This window comes from Lathyrus oleraceus, chromosome 5 (genome assembly GCF_024323335.1).
Source record: "Lathyrus oleraceus cultivar Zhongwan6 chromosome 5, CAAS_Psat_ZW6_1.0, whole genome shotgun sequence".
NCBI lineage: Eukaryota > Viridiplantae > Streptophyta > Magnoliopsida > Fabales > Fabaceae > Lathyrus > Lathyrus oleraceus.
Genome location: NC_066583.1, coordinates 341,887,723 through 341,908,585, shown reverse-complemented (window position 1 = coordinate 341,908,585; position 20,863 = coordinate 341,887,723). Strand labels below are relative to the sequence as shown.

The window sequence follows — 20,863 nt, the reverse complement described above, 5'->3', positions numbered from 1 at the left end:
GAGAACGGTGTTGAGGCCTCTTTAGTTATTTATGGTTCGGGTCTTTAGTGGAGTCGCTCTGATATGTGGCAATGGGTACAAGTTATTTTATATTTCTTTGTTATACGTCTTATTCATTTTGGAGTTGTTGAACCACTTTGTTATTCATTTATTGTTGAGACGATATATGTCAAACTTTATTATTTTCGTTGCGTAATTCATAGGATTTTATTTTGTTGGTTTTTATGTTTGGTGAATTATGCGTGACACTCTAAGTGTTGAGTTAAAATTTAATTATATTACTAAATGTTGAGTCGGGGAATTAGGGTGTTACATAGTGGTATAAGAGCAGGTAGGTCCATTCGCCCAAGTTGTGAACTAGTTGCCATCCTTTGTGCGTGAGATGTGTGCAAACACTCTCGGCTGGTTTCTTCGTCTAATTCTATTTTCTTTACTATTTTTGATTAGATAATTTTTTTTGCTTATTGTGTATAAAGAAATGGATGGAGGTAAAAATGATGAAGAAATTATTGAATCTCTTCAAGAAATTGCTCAGGCGATGGCTTGGGCAAAGGCGGATTTACAGGCGAATCAGAATAATCAAAATGGAAGCGATGCGAAATTTATGTGTTAGGGATGTTTCATAGGAACAATCCTCCAACCTTCAAGGGAAGATATGAGCCGGAAGGTGCTCAGATATGGCTCTGAGAGATTGAGAAGATTTTTTGGGTTATGGCTTGCACCGATGCCTAGAAAGTATTGTTTGGTACTCACATGTTTTCAAAAGAGGCTGAATAGTGGTGGGATAATGCGCGTTAGAGAATGGAAGTTAATGGTAGTGGTATTTCTTGGACTGTGTTCAGAACTGAATTCCTAGAGAAGTGTTTCCTTGCTGATGTTCACAGTAAGAAAGAGATTGAGTTCCTTGAGCTGAAGCAAGGAAACTTGTCTATTGCTGACTACATTGCTAAGTTCTAAGAGGTTGTGGATTTTGTCCACACTATAATGGTGTGGCAGTTGAAGGGTCAAAGAGAATCAAGTTCAAAAGTGGCTTGTATCCTGAAATAAAGCAATTAATTGTTATCAGAAGATTTGTCGGTTCTATGTGCTAGTGAATAAGTGTAGGATATATGATGAAGATAGTAGGGCTAGATTTACTCACTACTAAAGTGCTAGATGGAAGAAGAGTGGAAATCAGTTTTGTAGGAAACCGTATCTGACTCTAGCTGATAAAGGGAAGCAGAAATTTCAACAGAAATATATAGGTGGGAAAGAGATAAGTGGGGGAGGGGGCTTAAATATCTGGAGTTTTTCAAGTGTGAAAAGTTGGGTCACTGTGCTAATGAATGTAAGAGTGAAGGTCCGAAGACGTCAAATATGGGAAGACATGTCACCGCATTACTAAATGTAGGAGTAATGTGCCGACATGTTATAATCGTGGCGAGCAGGGTCACATCAATACACAATATCAAAGAAGGTGTCGGCTGCTGCTTAGACTAATGGTAGAGTATTTGCTTTGAGTGGTGCAGATGTCTCGAAATCAGATAACTTCATTCGAGGTACGTGTTTTACTCACAATGTTGTGATAATTGAAATGATTGATACTGGTGGAACTTATTCATTTATTTATATTGAATTTGTTAACAAGATGAATTTTGAAGTGTCCTCTATGAATGGAAGTATAGTCATTGATACACCAGCTAATGGTTTGGTGACTACTACGCTAGTGTATTTGACTTGTCCTTTGACAACTTTTGGTAAAGAATTTTGGACAGACTTAGTTTGTTTTTTGTTGACTCAACTCAATATGATTTTGGGGATGAACTTTATAGAGTTCAACCATGTGTACATCAATTGCTTTGACAAGATTGTGTTGTTTCTCAAACCCAAGGAGAATTTGGATTCAAGATTCTTATCTACCGGTCAAGTTAAGTGGTCTTTGAGGGAGAATGAACAGGTACTTGTGTTGTTCACTTCTCTGAGAATGGAGAACAATGTTGCGGCTAGTGATATTTTAGTGGTGTGTGAATTCCTTGATGTTTTTCCTGATGATATTTGTGACTTGCCTTATGAATGTGAAGTTTAGTTCGTCATAGATTTAATACTTGGTACTAGACCTGTGTCGATGGCTCCATATTGAATGTTTACATCAGAGTTAAGCGAGTTGAAGTATCAGTTAGAAGATCATCTTGAGAAAAAGTTTGTTAGACCCAGTGTAACACCGTGGGGAGCAACAATGTTGTTGGTGAAGAAGAAAGATGGTAGCATGGGGTTATGTGTTGACTATTGAAAATTGAATAAGGTCATAATTAAGAACAAGTATTCTCTTCCGAGAATTGATGACCTTATGGATAAGTTGGTAGGTGCTTTTGTTTTCAAAAGATTGGTTTGAGATCAGGTTATCATCAGATTCAAGTGAAGGTTAAAGATATCCTGAAGACTTCTTTTAGAACCTGATATTGTCACTATGAGTACTCAATGATATCGTTTAGTGTGTATAATATGCCAGATGTGTTTATGAAGTACATGAAGAGAATCTTTCATCCATATTTAGACCAGTTTATTGTGCTATTCATTGACGATATCTTGGTGTATTCGAAGTCAGATGAAAATCATGCAGGATATCTGAGAGTTATGTTGCAAAGTTTGCAAAAGAAGAAGTTAGATGCGAAGTTGTCCAAGTGTAAGTTCTACTTGCATGAAGTGAGCTTCCTTGGTCATGTGGTTTTCAGTGGTGGTATATCGATCAATCCGTCTAAGGTAGACATAATATTGCAGTGGGAGACTCCTAAGTCTATTACTGAGATAACAAGTTTTCTTGGTTTGGATGATTATCACAAAAGATTTATAGAAGGCTTTTCGATGTTAAATTTTCCTTTGACACAATTAACTCGAAAAGGACAAGCTTCTGTGTGAGATGCTTAGTGTGAGAAAAGCTTTCCAGAGTTGAAAAAGAGGTTGACGACAACTCCAATTTTTGTTCTACTAGATGCTAGGGAATCCTTTTTGGTGTTTTGTGAATCTTTGAAGATGGGCTTGGATGGCGTGCTTATGTAGAAGAGTAAAGTGGTAGCTTATCCTTTGAGATAACTCAAGGTTCATGAGAGGAATCATCCTACCTATGACTTAGATTTGGAGGCATTATTTGTATTGTTTAAGGTTTGAGGTTTTTCAGTGATCACAAGAGTTTGAAATACTTGTTTGATTAGAAAGAGTTGAACATGAGGTAGAGAAGATGGCTTGAGTTCTTGAAAAACTATGACTTTGAGTGGAGTTACCATTCGGGTAAAGCAAATGTAGTGGAAGATTCTTTGAGTATAAAGTCCTTACATATGTCAACATTGATGGTTAGAGAGATGGACTAAATTGAGCAATTATGAGATCTTAGTTTGGTATGCGAGATGACACCACAAAGTGTTATGTTAGGTATGCTGAAGTTGACTAACATTGTTTTGGACGATATCAAAGAGGGCCAGAAATCAGATTTGGGATTGATTGATCAGCTAATGTTGATAAATCAAGGTAAAGAGGTGGATTTCAAAATTATTGAGAATGGTGTTATTCGGTTCAGAGATATAGTCTGTGTACCAGATTTTACAGAGCTTAAGAAGGAGATTCTTGAGGAAGTTCACAGAAGTGGGTTGAGTATTCATCTCGGTGCTACAGAGATGTATCAAGACCTTAAGAAGATTTTTTGGTTATCAGATATGAATAAGGATGTTGATAAGTTTGTATATTCTTGTTTGGTTCGTCAGAAGGAGAAGATCGAGCATCAGAAGCCATCAAGATTAATGCAACCATTGAGTGTTTCTGAGTCGAAATGGGACAACATTTCTATGGACTTTGTGATAGGTTTTCTGAATATGGAGAAGGGAAGTGATTCTATTTGGGTTATTTTTGATAAACTGACTAAATCGGATTATTTCATTCTGATATAAATCAGCTATCCGTTGCAAAAGCTAGCGGAGGTTTACATTAGTGAGATTGTGAAGTTGCACGACATTATATCAAATAGAGTTCTAAGGTTAACATCAAGGTTTTGGTAGAGTTTGTAGGAAGCTTTGGGAACTAAGTTGATATTGAGTTCAACTTATCATCCGCAGACATATGGTCAGACATACTAGACTATCTAATCCTTGGAAGATTTGTTGAGAGCTTGTGTTCTAGAAAAATGAGTTGGGATAACTACTTATCATTGATTTAATTGACATACAACAAAAATTTTCATTCTAGTATTAAGGCAATAATATATACATAATAATATGCTCAAGTGAGCAAAAGGAAAATTGCATAAGCATAAACATGAGCTCAAGTGAGCAAAGGGCAAAGACAAATGAATTAATGATGAAGAAATTAAATTGCATTAAAGTAAATTGCAAGAATTAAATGTTAGTAATTAGTAGTTAGTGTTAGTGTGCCATAAGGCAATTTAACGCTATGTTAAGCAATCGTAAGTGGACTAATATAGTAGTCACACCTATCTGAGGCCGGTCAATAAAACTATAGGCAATTAAACACAAGTTAGAGATCATGACTAGTAAGCCAAACTCCTACAACTTGCCATGTCAAAAGAAAAGAGGGATGACCTTGTATGGATTTATGTTTTTTGCTTGACCAAGAAGCAACCTATATTGGACACAAAGCAATTCACTTGATCTTTGATCAAGATGAATTTGATTTGGATCAAAGAAGGTTAAGCCTCTCATATGTCAAGGCCAACCACCAATCATTAACTCATTGGTCAAAAAGAAAAAGAAGAAGATGAAGATGGAAATGGAATTTACACAAATGAGAAATTAAAAGACATAACCAACACACATTGATCAAACATGAATGGAATCAACATCAATCAATGGTAAACAGAAGTGAAATGAAGATTAGAAGTCAAGAAATAACAAAAATATATTTTTGTATTTGTTTGGAATTAAAATAATACATGAAATAAAATGAACAAATAAAGGTCAAACTTCAAATCCAATTCAAATCAACTTGGTAAAGTTCAATTGGATCATCATAAGTCTAACATGGTCAAACAAGGTTTGACAAAAAATTTCATCATTTTTTGAATACAGAAACTAATTTTAAACAATTAAAAATGAAGAAGAATAACATAATTGGACTAAAATCTCAAATAAATCTCAAATCAATTAAGAAATTGATGAGAATATTTTTCATAAATTCATCATCATCCAAAGATGTTAAGAAAATATTTTTGGCATTTTTGAATATCAAAAAGTATTTTAAATGAATTAAAAACAATCAGAAATGAAATAATTCACAAAAAATATTAAATGGAATCACAAAAATAATTAAAAATCATTTTTAGAAACTAGAATTCAAAAGAATTTTTTTGCAATTGGTCCCATATTTTTGTGATTCAAAATAAAGAAGTTATGAATTTTTAAAATAAAATGGAATAAAAGATAATTAAAAATAGAAAAAATCCTGATGCGTCAGATCCACTTCATTAATTGACGTGGCTGATCTGGTGGATGAGAAGCGTGCGCGCATTGTGATCCTTAGTCAACAGCGTGGCACATGGATTTAAATAAAGTCATAACAATGAAGTGCTAGGATTAGATCTGGAAACATGGATCCAAGGGCTGAGGCTAGGACGCGTGGGGACGGTGGTGGAAACCACCATCTTTTCCGGTGAGAAGGCCAGTTCCGGCCACCAGTTGCAGGTTTTCAAACCTCAACCATAACACGCGATCTATATGCCAATCGAAAGCTGGGGTGATGTACATCACCCCTGTGACCTTAGTTTTTGCTCAAGACTCTCATAGAAGGAGAAATATGAGACGGAAAAACAAGGTATTCAATTTGAACTTGTTCAATTCCCAAAATTAAAACCACAAATCAATTTCCTATCACATGAGGACTTCAGAGATGCCAACCAATACAAATAATGTTCAATATCTAAAGAGATTCGAAGGAAAACAGTTGGAGTGAAAACCTTTGCAGTGCAGTTTGTGTGAGCTTGATCCAATCTAAATCTTCAGTGCAACTTGATCTTGAAGTAACAATGAAGCAAGGCTAAGGAATTTGGAAGCCAAAGATCAACCAATGAAGTTGAAATTTGAGCTTGAAAAATGGAGAAAATTTTTAGAATTCCTTTAATGGAGGGTTGGGGAATCAGTTGTGCAGAGCTTCAGGCGCCTTTAGGTTGAGATTTGAAGTGAGCAAAGCATCCTATTTATAGCCAAGGCTAATGCAATGCAATGAAGAACTCGTGTGTGCATGAGCTTGGGTCCTCCATGCATGGGCCTGTACAGGCGCATGTGAGGCCCAAACTCAACTGCATTTGAGTGCTGATGATCAAACAAATGTATTTGGACGTGCAGATGGCAATGCATTGGCTTGTGCATGGAATTTTAACATGTTATGCATAATTGAACCTAAAACTTCACCTCTTCGAAAATGCCATTTGAAAAATTGAAACATAGGCATGTGGGTAATGGTTGGAAAGGTCTTGACATAAGGAACAACTGTTATGTTGAACAAAAATCCATTTGGAGTTGGGAAAATATTGAAAACTGGCCATGAAGTTCAAGGTACAAAACTTGTATATGGAAATTTTGCCAAAATGGATCAACTTCAAGCCCTTCTGTTTCAATGATGCATGCCTCAAATGACAAAACCTCCAACATCAAAGTTGTATATCTTTTCAAGGAAAACAATTTGGACTTAAATTTTGCATCATTTGGATTTTTGATGAGAAAGTTATGGGCACTTGAAGTTGGACTTTTTCACATTTCAATGACTTTGGTCCAAAGTGACCTATAATGTTTTGTATTAGCACATGTGTTTCTTTTAGGATTATGAAATTTTGTCCAACATAACAATTTAAGTATACATCTTAAAATTTCCAATGCACTTGGTCTCACCTCAAAATAATAAAAAATGAAGGAGTTAGGTCCTTGGGAAGTTGACCCAATATTAGGGTTTCAGTCAAAATGACCTATAATGTTTTGAAATGAATGATGACCTTCCAAGTTTCAAATGGATTTTTGATGAACATGAAAGTTGTTTATATTGTTATTAATAAAATTGTTGTTCTTGGGGTAATCTTCATTGACAAACACATCAAAAGTTAGGTCTGAGTAGATTTCAAAATAGTTAGATGAATTGACTGATCAACTTCTCAAGTCCAAACTTCAAATCTTAATGAATGGATGATTGAGGACACCCAAATAAGCTCATATATGCATAAAATGATGAATGAAAGAACTTCCCTTTATTTTATTTGATCATGGGTTGAGGTTACTTCATGAGCAAGGTATAGTCAATGCACACTTGAATTAGGGCTTCCTTGGGAAACAATCCTTAAGCCCTTTGGTTTATCTTGATCAAATTGAAAAATTGAGATGCTTGGGAGACATATATTATGATTGAGAGCTCTGGGAACCATTGTCATGCTTGCTTTTACTTCTCATTTGGCCACTTCAATGGGCATGGGGCCTCCTATGAGCCTTAGATCACATGACTGCTTGAGCTTCAAAACAAACAAAGTTAGTGACATACTTTTGTGCTTTTGGTTAGTAAACAAAATAAGAAAAGCAATAATATACAATTCAAGCATGCTTGGTGGTCTCAAACCAACTCACACAAGTCCCAACCCAAGGGTAAGGAGCCAAGATGCTATGATCCTTGAGGTAAATGCAATGAGCAATTATATGATGCCATGAGGGATCTTAGGGTAAAAATTAGGGTCTTACACCAACCATAACCATAGGGGTAGGTCTCGGATAATCGTACGGCATGCGATACTCAAGAGCTCTCTTCCTTACCCAAGCGGTGTAAGGTTACAAAGCAACATAATTCTTCGGACCAAGCTCATTCCTCCCTTTCCTATGAACTTTGCGCCAGGCGCGGACCATCCTATCCTTCAAGTTCTGGGGATCTTTACCCTCTTAAAAGAATAATCCTTCCAATAAAACGTTGTTAGATTTATCCTTTAAGGGTAACCCAAGCTGACGGCGAGCCAAAGCAAGATTATAGTTAATTCCACCACATGTACCAAGAAGAGGCACATTGGAGAACTCACCACAAGAGTCAATAATCTGAACACCGTCATAAACACGATTATACAAAAAGATATCATCATTAGTGAGAGACATAAGTCTCACAGACCACCGTAGACATCCCTTGTTCTCCTTGAAGGCAATCGTCTGAGGCAAGTGCGAAATAAACCACTTGTAGAACAGAGGCAGACAACACACAATGGAACCACCACCCTTTGCATTCCTCATATGCAACGAGAAATAAGTGTCACCCAACAGAGTCGGAACGGGATAGAGAGAAGAGAAAATCCCAATAGCGTTCATATCCACGAAATTGTCGATGTCGGGAAATAACACTAGCCCGTAGATGAGTAGTATAAATATGGCTTCAAAAGCGTCCTCACTCATGGCCTTCCTAAACAAAGTAGCTTTGGCAATCAGAAAATCAGATGGGAATCCTTGAATTCCACCTTTGGTAGTCATATTGGCACCAATATCAGATACATCCATATGAAGCATATCAGCAATCTCTTGAGAAGACGAAATCTTCTCCAAACCACTAAACGGAAACTGGTCAAGAATAGGTATACCCACATGATAAGCATACTCCTCAAGTGTAGACAGAAGCTAGAAATCCGGAAAAGTGAAGAACCGATACAGAGGATCGTAGAACTGCACCAACACATTCATCAGACCTTCATCCACCTTGGTAGAAAGAATAGACAGAAGCTTCCCATGGCGAGCTTTGAACTCCAAGGGCTCTAATACATAAGTTGTCAAAATCCTTAACTCTTTTAAGTCGGATTGTCTGAAACTGTACTTCTTCGTATTCCTTCTTTGCTTATCCATGTCTGAAAATTTGCAAATAGACCTCTTAAGTTCCTTGAAAATTTTACAGTTGATGATATGGATGCAAATGAATGCATGAATGCAAGGATGCAACAATCACACTCAAGGATCAAGCAAGTCACACCACACAAAGGTCACGGGATGGCTCAAGTCATCGTCAATATCAATCATCGATTTTGGTGGATTATGGTTTACACCTTATCAACACCCAAGTTCCATTGATATTAAGGATGTACGAGAGCGAATCAACCGCGAATCATGGGTTTGTTGTAAGTCACGGGCATGGAGTCTCGGTTAAGAACCACCCAATTGGAGTGTACTATGGTTGAACCTGACAATCATGTTCTAAAAAGGTCCCCATAGTCATCATCTCATCTTTCGGATATTATGGATAAAACGATTACTCGTATTCCAAAAATATTCTCAAGAGAGACTCTTATGAGTGTAGTATCGCGTAACAATCATATCAAATCTTACACTTGAACGACCTTCGCACTACGTCCTAGAATAGGCCAAGATGGGCTAGGTATCTAAGGTCCCTGGCTTCTAAGGTTTATATTGGAAAGAGATATGCCTAACCACGAGTACTTGTGTGACATTATTGATCCCAACAAGACCTCCACCAAGTGAATGAACTTGTAAGTCAACTTGCTAAGGAATAACTCCACACAAGTCAACAATACTATGCCATTCTCCTATCATAAGTGCACTCGAGTTCGGGTACAGAACTCATCTCACGAGAAACCACCAAGCATACAAGCAATTAATATATCAAGCAATTTATACATTACAAAAATAAAGTCATCCCAAATTTGCACAAAAATATGTCACCAATAAATATAAACATACATCACATATAAGCAAAAAGTAGGCTAAACCCACTAGGAAACAGTGTTATTCCCCGGCAGAGTCGCCACTTTTCTGTAGCGGGGTATTCGTTACCTTTAGATTTATTGAATAAATCAAAAGTAAATCATACAATTCGAGTCGCCACCGCACTTTTATTTGTCCAAAGGAAAGGCTAAAAAGAGAACAAAAGCCAAGTAAGAAGTTTTATCAAATAAAAAACTAATAAAAATGTCATAGATCTGGATAAGGGGGTTGGTTATGAAATAGGAAGGTTTTACGCACCCAAAACATCCTTAGTACTCTAAGGGAACCTCTTTTTGCAAATATGTGTTGTAGGTTGGTATTTGTGAAAATATGTGCAAAAGATTGGAGGGATGAGAAGAGAATAAATTATATTTACAAATTTGTTGTTTGAATGGATGAACCCATTGCCTACGTACCATCACAAGGGTAGGATCAAAACCTCGTTGTTCGGGGTAAAAATAACAAAGATTGGTGAATTGATTTGATCAAAAGCCTTAAGGTCTTTTGTTATCAAAGGGAGAAAACTCAACCTAAACCAACAATCCACCATCTAAGGAGGGCTTCAACATACTAGTGAGGGGTTAACCCTATAATAAGTATGGAAGGCTTATAATCCAATCACTAAGGATGAGGTGAGGTTTACATCAACCACTATGATAACTCAAACCTATGACTAATGTTTATGAAAAACGTTTTAACAAAGGTGGCCATTGGAACCACAAAAACAACTTCAACTGAGTTATATTTACAAGTTAGGTTTATTTACAAAATGAAGTCAAAGTTGGATTAAGATTTGTTCACAATGAGTATTGATGAAAATGGTTTTGAAAAGTCAAAGGCATAAGGCCTAAGTTTCTAGTTTGAAAGCAATGTCAAAGTTTGGGTTAGAGAAGAAGGGAAGGGCTAGTCCTAAAGCATACAAAGATAAGAGGGGAAAGATAAAACCCTTGGAGTTCCTCTTCTTGAAATCATAGATATGATTCAAGATGCTCCTTTCCTTTGGATTTAGCAAATAAACAAGCAATCACACAATATTTGGATTCAAGCTCCTAGGATCTCCATTTGGCTCGTCTCTCTTGACTTGACTATTCATGACAATGGTCCTCTTTACTGTCTCAAGATGGAATCCCTATCACACAAGAGCAAACATCAAAATGTTCACAACACAATAAGGGGAATGGACAAAGAATAGGTTAGATGAGAAGTCCTCTAAAGTCAACTTTTAAAATTTAGCATTCTAAAGGCACGAGGCCTAGTTGCTCTTCAACAAGTTTAGCATTCTAAAGGCATGAGGCCTAGTTGCTCTTGAACTCCTTTAAGCATAGGTAAGTCCTAATTCTAAGCCCTTTCTCCTTTTTGCATTAGGCTCACAAAACAAACACAAGGTGGCAATATATTTATACAATAATGAGCTCAAATGAGCAAAAGAAAAATGACATAAACATAAAGTATGTGCTCAAGTGAGAAAAGTAAAAAGCAATATGAATAAATGAGAAAGAAGTAAATTGCATTAAAGTAAAAGGAAAGAAATTAAATGCTCAAATTAAAGTTAGTAATTAGTATGGTTATGTTAGTTTGTTATAAGACAATGTAGCGCTATGTTAAGCAATCGTAAGTGGACTAATGTAGTAGTCACACCTATCTGAGGCCGGTCCATAAAACTATAGGCAAATAAACACAAGTTAGAGATCATGACTAGTAAGCCAAGCTCCAAAAACTTTCCATGCCAAAACAAAAGAGGAAGGGCCTTGTATGGACTCTAGGTTTTTTGCTTGACCAAGAAGCAACCTATCTAGGAAACAAAATAACTTGATCTTGGATTAAGTTGAGTTTCGTTTGGATCAAAGAAGGTTAAACCTCTCATTAGTCAATACCAACAATAAGACATTAACTCATTGGCCAAAATAAAAAGAAAGGGATGAAGATGAAATGAATGGAAAGAGAATTCAAGTATCTAATTAAATTGATCAAATGTGAACAAAGTCATCATCAACCAATGGGAAACAGAAGAGAAATGAAGATTACAAGTTGTAAGACCCTAATTTTGACCCTAAGATCCCTCATGGCATCATATCATTTGCTCAATGCATTGCCTCAAGGATCATAGCATGTGTGGCTCCTTAACCCTAGGGGTGGGACTTGTGTGAGTGGTTTGAGACCACAAAGAATGCTTGCATTGTATATTATTGCTTTTCTTATTTGTTTACTAACCAAAAGTACAAAAACATGTCACTAACTCTTTTTGTTTTGAAGCTCAAGTGATCATGTACTCCCATGCTCCTACGAGGCTCCTAAGCTCAATGAAGTGGCTAGATGAAGATGAGAATAAGAATGAAAATGGTCCACAAAGCTCCTAATCATAATGTATGTCTCACAAGTATCTCAATTTGCCAATTTGATCAAGATAAACCAAAGGGCTTGAGGATTGTTTCCCAAGGAAACCCTAATTCAACTGTACTTTGATTGTGCCTTGCTCATGAAGCAACCTCAACCTATGATCAAATATAATCAAGTGAAGTTCTTTAGTTTATTATTTTATTCATATATGAGCTTATGTGAGTATACTCAATAATTTATTCATCAAGATTTGAAGCTTGGCCTCGAGAAGTTGACCAGTCAAGTCATCTGACTAAACTGAGGATCACTGAGACACAATGTTTGATATGTTTGTTAAATGAAGATGACCCCAATATAAACAATGTTCTTAATAACCATATTAACAATCTTCATGTTCATAAAAAATCCATTTGAAACTTGGAAGGTCATCATTCATTTCAACACATTATAGGCACTTTGACTGAAACCCTAATTTTGGGTCAACTTCCCAAAGACCTAACTTCTTTATTTTTAATTATTTTGAGGTGTGACGAAATGAATTGGAACTTTTAAGATGTCTACTTCAATTGTTATGTTGGACAAAACTTCATAATCCTAAAATAAACACATGTGATAATACAAAACATTATAGGTCACTTTGGAACGAAGTCATTGAATTTGAAAAATGTCCAACTTCAAGTGCCCATAACTTTCTCATGAAAAATCCAAGTGATGCAAAATTTGAGTATGAATTGATGATATTGAAAATATATACAACTTTTATGTTGGAGGTGTTTCCATTTGAGGCTTGCATCATTGAAACAGAAGGGCTTGAAGATGCTTGTTTTTGGTAAATATTTTCAAAGGGAACCTAGACATGTTTTGTACCTAAAACTGCACAGCCAATTTTCATAAATTTCCAAACTCCAAATGAATTTTTTCCCATCATGACTTTTTTTCCTTATTTCAAGGGCTTTCCAACCATTAGTAACATTAATTTTTTGGACTTTCCATAAGTGAGTTTCGAAGAGCTTAATGTTTATGTTCATTTTTGCAATTCACTTTGTAACTTCATGTGCAAGCAAATGCAGTTCCAATTACACGTCCAGTTCACTTATAATTGATCTCAACATGGATTTCCATTCATTTTTGGGCCTGACATGCGCCTGTACAGACCCATGCATGGAGGATCCAAATTTCATGCACACGAGCCAAGCATTGCATTGCATCACATACAACTATAAATAGAGGTGCCTTGAGCTTCATTCTTCAATAACAAGGAGATCTGAAATGCTGCTGGATTGAAAAACAAACCCTCACCAAAGGAATTTCAGTTTTTCTATTTCATTTTCAAGCTTGAATTTCAACATCATTAGTTGGATTTCAAAGCATAATTCCTTAACCTTGCATCACCATCACACTTCCAGATCAAAATTGGATCAAGAGTTTGGGCAATTCGTGTTGTTTGAAGCTCCATTTCAGAGGTATATCACCAAACTTTTTTTATATAGATCTTGAAATATAATGTGAATTCCTTTGGTTCGTGCTGTTTTCTGAAGTCCTCATGCATGAGGCAGGCTAGTGGTGGTCTCAATTTTGCAAATCGTGCCAGTTCAGATCAAGCACCATGATTTTCAAGCTCATGTTTCTCTTTAAATAGGAACTTTGAGAATGATCCATGGTTACAGGGGTGATGTACATCACCTCAGCTTCATTTTGATACCTTCCTTTTTCATTTTTATTAAGGTTTGATTTCCTGCGCGTGGTGGCCGGAGATGATGGTGGTTTCCATCACCATCTCCACGTGGGAGCCTCAAAACCCTTGGATCTGGCTGAAACGTTTTAATCATGGCCTTTTATTATGTTGACTTATTTTATTTCCATGTGTTGCCCGCTAGACCAAGGATCACCATGTAACCGCGCCTCTGAACCATGAGATCATTGCCACGTCAATTAATGAATTGATCAGATGGCGCTAGATTTTCCTAATTTTCTTATTTTTGTTTTAATTTCATTTAATTCCTTTTATTTTCAAAAATTCATAAATATTTTATTTGAATTCACAAAAATATGAGACCAATGCCAAAAATTTTCTTGAAAAATCTAGTTTCGTATTTTGATTTTTAATTATTTTTGTGACTTCATTTAATATTTTTTGTGAATTATTTGGTTTTTAATATTTTTAATTCATTTTAAAATACTTTTTGATATATGAAAAATCCAAAAATATTTTCCTAACACCTATGGATCATGATAAGTCAATGAAAAATATTCTCATCAATTTCTTAATTGATTTGAGATTTATTTGAGATTTTGATTCATATTGTGTTATTTTTCATTATTTTTAATTGTTTTTAAATGGTTTCTGATTTCAAAAATTGTTGAGAAAATTTGTCAAAGCTTGTTTGACCATGTTAGACCTATGAGAATTCAATTGGACTTGTTGAAGTTGATTTGAATTGAATTTGAGGTTTGACCATATTTTTTTTATTTTATTTTATATTTTATTTTAATTCCAAAAATACCAAAAAAATATGTTTGACTTGTTGATTTGTAACCTTTATTTCTCTTTTCTTTAGCATTGGTTGATGATGATTTGATTCACTTTTGACCAATTATATTTGACATTTGAATTCTCTTTCCATTTGTCGCATTACGCGAAAAACCGACGGGAAAACGAAACAACAGAGCCGCCACCGTGCGTTATTTATCCCAAAAGAGGGAAAGGAAACGCTCGAAGTAAACCTGGAAAAAACATGGTCTCGCGACCAGAGAAAGATGGGATCGGGAGTCGGTTATGCGAAGGGAAGGTATTAGCACCCCTACGCATCCGTCGTACTCGACGGGATCCACGCACAAAAGGAAGGATAAAGGTTGCTAAAAACTGATCAAACACCACAGAAGGCTGAAAGGAGCACTACGTCAAAAACTGGAATAGACAGCGCACCTTAGAGGGCGCTTTATTACAAAAGCGCCCTCGAAAGTGAAGCGAAAAAATAAGGAGCAATAGACAGCGCACTCTAGAGGGCGCTTTTGTAACAAAGCGCCCTCTAAGGTGAAGCGAAAAAATAAGGAGGAGATAGAGGGACAACAATACATGGCGCTTTTTAGAAAGCGCCCTCTAAGGTTACCCTTAGAGGGCGCTTTTAATAAAGCGCTGTTATAAGTCCATGTGCATTTCCAGCTTATAAAGCGCTTCTAGAAAGCCTTAGAGAGCGCTTTCATAAGCGCCCTCTTAGGCCCCCTTTAGAGGGCGCTTTGTTTCCACAAGCGCCCTCTAAGGTGAAACGAAAAAATAAGGAGGAGATAGAGGGACAACAATACATGGCGCTTTTTAGAAAGCGCCCTCTAAGGTTACCCTTAGAGGGCGCTTTTTAGAAAGCGCCCTCTAAGGTTACCCTTAGAGGGCACTTTTAATAAAGCGCTGTTATAAGTCCACGTGCATTTCCAGCTTATAAAGCGCTTCTTGAAAGCCTTAGAGAGCGCTTTCATAAGCGCCCTCTTAGGCCCCCTTTAGAGGGCGCTTTTTTTCCACAAGCGCCCTCTAATGTCCCCTTTAGTAAACATTAAAATTATAACATACTGCGCGTTTTGTTATTTCACTATCTGTTATTAACGTTCTTTTTCATGTTAGGGTTCTGAGGCGTTTTCCTTCCACCTCTGTTAGATCTACATGCGCGTTTCCTCCTTCTTCCAATCAAAGGTACATGCTTTTCCCAATTTCTGTTTTATGTTATTGCTTTGTTTTAGCTTTGCCCAATTTCTGTTTTACCTTATTACTGCGCGTTTCCTCCTTCTACGTTTGTTTCGACCATGATAGCGGATGCAATAGGAAATTGACGGTTGGTTTTTAGTGACCATGATAGCGGATGTAATGGGTTATACGACCTATGAACATATGATTTTGTGTCAACACCAGTATCATTAGAAACCTAGGTCCGAATGTGTTTGAACTCTTCTGAAATTGTTTTTTGTTTATTCTAATTAGTAATGGATAATACATGGATGTCTTCCAATCGATTGTCGAGAGAGTACGAGAATGGGGTATCAGAATTCGTTAAGTTTGCCGTTGCGCACGCCGAAGACCCCAGTAGAATGATATGTCCTTGCTTGGGTTGTTGTTATGGGAAACGGGTTGACGCAGTTCAGTTGACATCGCATCTAATGAGGCATGGAATTGATCGAAGTTATACATGTTGGAATTTGCATGGTGAGAAAAGTAACGATAATGTTGAACCGGGGGATAGTACGACCTATGCCTCAAACTATAGTGGCGCAGATACATACGATTTTGATCGAGTTGAAGAGATTGCAAAAGCACTTGAAGGAGATCTTAAGGATTGTCCTGAAATGTTTGAGAGGTTGGTAAGTGATGCATAGAAACCTTTGTATGATGGTTGCACTAAATTCACAAGATTGTCTGCGATATTAAAGTTGTACAACTTAAAGGCGGGCAATGGGTGGTCGGATAAAAGTTTCACAGAGTTATTAGCCCTTTTGAAAGATATGCTTCCTGAGGATAATGTTCTTCCCAATCGAACATATGAGACCAAAAAGATGTTGTGCTCTATTGGCATGAGCTATGATAAGATACATGCATGTCCAAACGATTGCGTTTTGTTTCGAAATGAGTATGCATCGTTAAATGAGTGTCCTAAATGCGGTGTCTCGCGATATAAGAACAAGTTGTCTCCAGCAAAAGTCTTGTGGTATTTTCCTGTTATTCTGAGATTTAGACGCATGTTTCGTAGTGAAACCGATTCAAGACACTTGACCTGGCATGCAGATGAAAGAATTATAGATGGAAAGTATCGACATCCGGCAGATTCACCACAGTGGTTGAAAATTGATAATGATTATCCTGAATTTGGAGAAGAATCAAGAAACCTTCGCTTGGCATTATCTACTGATGGAATGAACCCACACGGTATCCAGAGTATCTCACACAGTACATGGCCTGTGATTATTATGATTTATAACCTACCTCCATGGCTATGTATGAAGCGTAAGTACACGATGTTGTCTATGTTGATTTCTGGACCTAAACAACCAGGGAATGACATAGACGTGTACTTGAAGCCCTTAATCGAAGATTTAAAGATTTTGTGGGAGACCGGTGTGGAGGTTTATGATGGATATAGGAAAGAAAGTTTCAACTTGAGGGCGATGTTGTTTGGCACAATTAATGATTTTCCAGCATACGGAAATCTATCAGGGTATAGCATAAAAGGTCAATGTGCGTGTCCTATTTGTGAAGATAAAACAGATTGGAAGCGCTTGGAGTTTGGTCAGAAGAATGTCTTTCTCGGTCATCGGAGATTCTTAAATTCAAATCATCACTACCGTGGATGGAGAAAGGCGTTCAATGGAGAGACAGAACAAGGCAGAGCTCCACCTATATTGACGGGTGATCAAATTTTTGAAAAGGTGAAAGATTTGGATACTCAGTTTGGCAAGCCTTTTGCCCACACACTTGTCAAAAGTGGGTGGAAGAAGAGGTCAGTTTTTTTTGAATTGCCGTATTGGAAGTCCTTGTATGTGAGACATTTTCTTGATGTTATGCATATTGAAAAAAATGTATTTGAAAGTGTTATTGGCACGTTACTCAATATACAAGGAAAGTCTAAGGATGGCCTTAAGGCAAGAAAGGACTTGATAGCGATGGGAATAAGAACTGAATTAGGACCCTTGAAGAAAGGAAAACGAACATATCTACCTCCTGCTGCTTATACTCTATCTAGAAAGGAGAAAAAAACATTGTGTAAGTTTCTAAGTGAAGTTAAAGTTCCAGAAGGGTACTCTTCAGATATTAGAAGACTTGTGTCTATGAAAGACCTCAAGTTAAAGAGTTTAAAGACCCATGATTGCCATGTTATAATGGAACATTTTCTCCCAATAGGTATACGTTCTATTCTTCCAGAAAAAGTAAGAAGCTCTATAACTAAGTTGTGTTCTTTCTTCAAGTCAATTTGCAGTAAGGTGATCAATCCTGCGATCTTACCAATGTTGCAAAAAGAAATCGTTATTACTTTGTGTGAGTTTGAAATGTTTTTTCCTCCATCATTTTTTGACATAATGGTACATCTAGTTGTTCATCTTGTGAAAGAGACACAATTGTGTGGACCAGCTTATATGAGATGGATGTACCCTGTTGAACGTTATATGAAAATATTAAAAGGGTACGTGAAGAACCGAAGTCGACCAGAAGGTTGTATGGTTGAAAGATACATTGTTGAAGAAGCGATTGAGTTTTGTACTGAATATTTGTCTAATGTTCAGTCAATCGGACTCCCCAAGTCTCAGCTTGTCGAAAAGAAAGAAGGAAAAAATCTAATTGGAAATAAAATCGTGGCAGTATCAAGGGTCGAACGGGATCAAGTGCATTTGTATGTTCTGCACAATGAGAATGAGGTTGAGCCGTATGTTGAAATTCACAAGGATGTTCTCCGAGGTTTAAATCCCAATAGAAATGAAAATTGGATAGTACGAGAGCACAATCGATGTTTTATACCTTGGTTTAAGGATCATATTTATTCAAAGTATTATTCAGATCCCGCTTCAATAACAGAAAGGTTGAGATGCTTAGCATATGGTCCAAGTTTCCATGTTTTTTCTTATAGCGCATACGCGATTAATGGATACACATTTTATACCAAAGAACAAGATGATAAAAGTACTATGCAGAATAGTGGTGTCACCGTGGTAGCTGAAGCAATGCACATATCAAGTGTGAAGGACTTAAACCCCAAATTTGCAAATCTGTCGTATTTTGGTGTTATCGAGCGTATTTGGGTGTTTGATTATGAGAAGTTTCAGATTCCTATATTTGGTTGCAAGTGGGTTGAAAATAATAACGACATTCGAATGGATAAGTCAGGATTTTTGCAAGTGGATCTTAATAGGGTGGGATACAAAGATGAGTCTTTTATTCTAGCCTCTCAAGCTAGACAAGTGTTCTATGTCAATGATCCGAAAAGTACGAAATGGTCTATAGTTCTTTTTTCCAACAAAGTAATTGATGAAAACACTGGAGATCAAGGTGATATTGATGTTGAGATTGAATCGTTTACCATAAATGATCAAGATGAGAATATTATATCAAATGATTCATATATTAGAAATGATCATAATGAGGGTATTTGGATCAATCCAACTGTCCGTGTTGTTAAGAGACATGTAGAACATATTCCAACCAAGAAAAGAAAGAGAACTTAGTGAAAAAGGTACAAGTCAAATGATTTTAATTGTTTTCTTTATTACAGGTAAAATGACTTTTATGATTTTAATTGTTTTTACATTTGTCATCTGATTTTAATTGTTTTCTTTATTACAGGTAAAATGGCTATTATGAAGTCAATCATTCGTGCAAGAGACAAGGGTGTAAAATTTGAAGTACATTGGAGTGCTGAAGACCAACTAATTTTTTTTCATCAGGCTTGTGAGGATGGGTATCTACCTAAAGTTACTTTTGTAGTGGTCCAAAAGAGACATCACACCCGTCTCTTTCCTGTCAACCCCAAAGAGACCGATAGAAGTGGAAATATTATGCCAGGTTTTTTCAATATATTTCTCAACGCAGCTGGTATATATTATCATTTGAATTTATCACTTTTTGCTGATTTTGTTGTAATAAATTGTCAAAGGAACCGTGGTAGACACCAGCATTTGTCACCCTAGGGAATTTGATTTTTACCTTAACAGCCATGCAGGAATTCAGGTAATATTAGCTATGTCATTTAACTTTATGCCATTGTTTACTATTTGTTGCTCAATCGCCTTTTGACAGTTCTGTGTTATTTGCATTTGGACGTGTTCTTTTTGCAGGGGACTAGTCGACCAACGCATTATCATGTGCTGTATGATGAAAATAAATTCACTGCAGACCAGCTACAGAGTTTGACCAATAACTTGTGCAGGGGACTACTCGATCTGTCTCAATAGGTTTGTTCCTGGATTCCCTTTGCTTGTTTTTGTTTTAGGCTATACAAAACTTTAGTTTAACAAAAATGTTATCTTGTATGCAGTTCCTCCTGCCTATTATGCACACTTGCTATTATTCATCATGGGTGGATGGGCGTTATTTTGTTTAGTATTGGTTAGAACTACTAGACAAGTGGTCACTGGGTGTTGGTTGCTATGGATCTTTCGAGACTAATAGTGTATATTGTTGTTGTACTTTTACTAAATCATGAATATGTTGTTGTATATTGTTGATCAAAGAATCATATATTAATGTTGTATATATGAAGGATTAATGTTGTATATAAATGGATTCATGTTGTATATATCAATGGATTAATGGTGTATAACATTGGATTAAAGGATGAATTCAATATGAATTTTACACTTTTGCAGCATGCAAACAGGTTACCAATTAAATATCCACTGTTTTTCAAACAATTTTTTTTAAAATAACTAACACTTTAGAGGGCGCTTTTTCCTGAAAGCGCCCTCTAAACACTTTACATTGACAACTTTAGAGGGCGCTTTTTCCTGAAAGCGCCCTCTAAACACTTTACATTGACAACTTTAGAGGGCGCTTTTTCCTGAAAGCGCCCTCTAAACACTTTACATTGACAACTTTAGAGGGCGCTTTTACCAGAAAGCGCCCTCTAAGGTGTCCCTTTATGGACCACTCCAGAGGGCGCTTTTTTCTGAAAGTGCACTATAATGTGGCCACTTTAGACAGCGCTTTCTCCAGGAAAACAAAGCGCTGTCTTTACCTATGCCAGCGCCACTTTAGAGGGCGCTTAAAAGCGCTGTTATAGGCCAAAATAAGCGCCCTCTTTTCCCTTATTTGGCGTAGTGGAGACACAGAAAGACAAGAGAAATAGGACTCAGCA

General features: G+C 36.6%; 1 protein-coding gene and 1 long non-coding RNA gene across 2 annotated transcripts; both read left to right on the top strand.

The window, feature by feature from the left end:
* Positions 1-285: 285 nt before the first annotated feature.
* Positions 286-2,065, top strand: LOC127080570 (uncharacterized). Its single transcript, XM_051020886.1, has 3 exons — positions 286-331; positions 477-608; positions 1,509-2,065. The coding sequence occupies exons 1-3, from the start codon at positions 286-288 to the stop codon at positions 2,063-2,065; spliced, it is 735 nt and encodes a 244-aa protein (XP_050876843.1).
* Positions 2,066-19,651: 17,586 nt separating this feature from the next.
* On the top strand, positions 19,652-20,097 carry LOC127084518 (uncharacterized). Its single transcript, XR_007788725.1, has 3 exons — positions 19,652-19,737; positions 19,845-19,961; positions 20,045-20,097. It is a non-coding gene; the product is annotated as an uncharacterized LOC127084518 (long non-coding RNA).
* The last annotated feature ends 766 nt before the right edge of the window (positions 20,098-20,863 follow it).

What these genes read in the sequence shown, in the direction of transcription:
- LOC127080570 (XM_051020886.1), top strand. Translation starts at nt 286, where the DNA reads ATGTTGAGTCGGGGAATTAGGGTGTTACATAGTGGTATAAGAGCAG. An exon ending in ACATAGTGGTATAAGAGCAG is followed by an intron (nt 332 to 476) that starts GTAGGTCCATTC and finishes TTGTGTATAAAG; the next exon opens with AAATGGATGGAGGTAAAAAT. An exon ending in AAGCGATGCGAAATTTATGT is followed by an intron (nt 609 to 1,508) that starts GTTAGGGATGTT and finishes TGAGTGGTGCAG; the next exon opens with ATGTCTCGAAATCAGATAAC.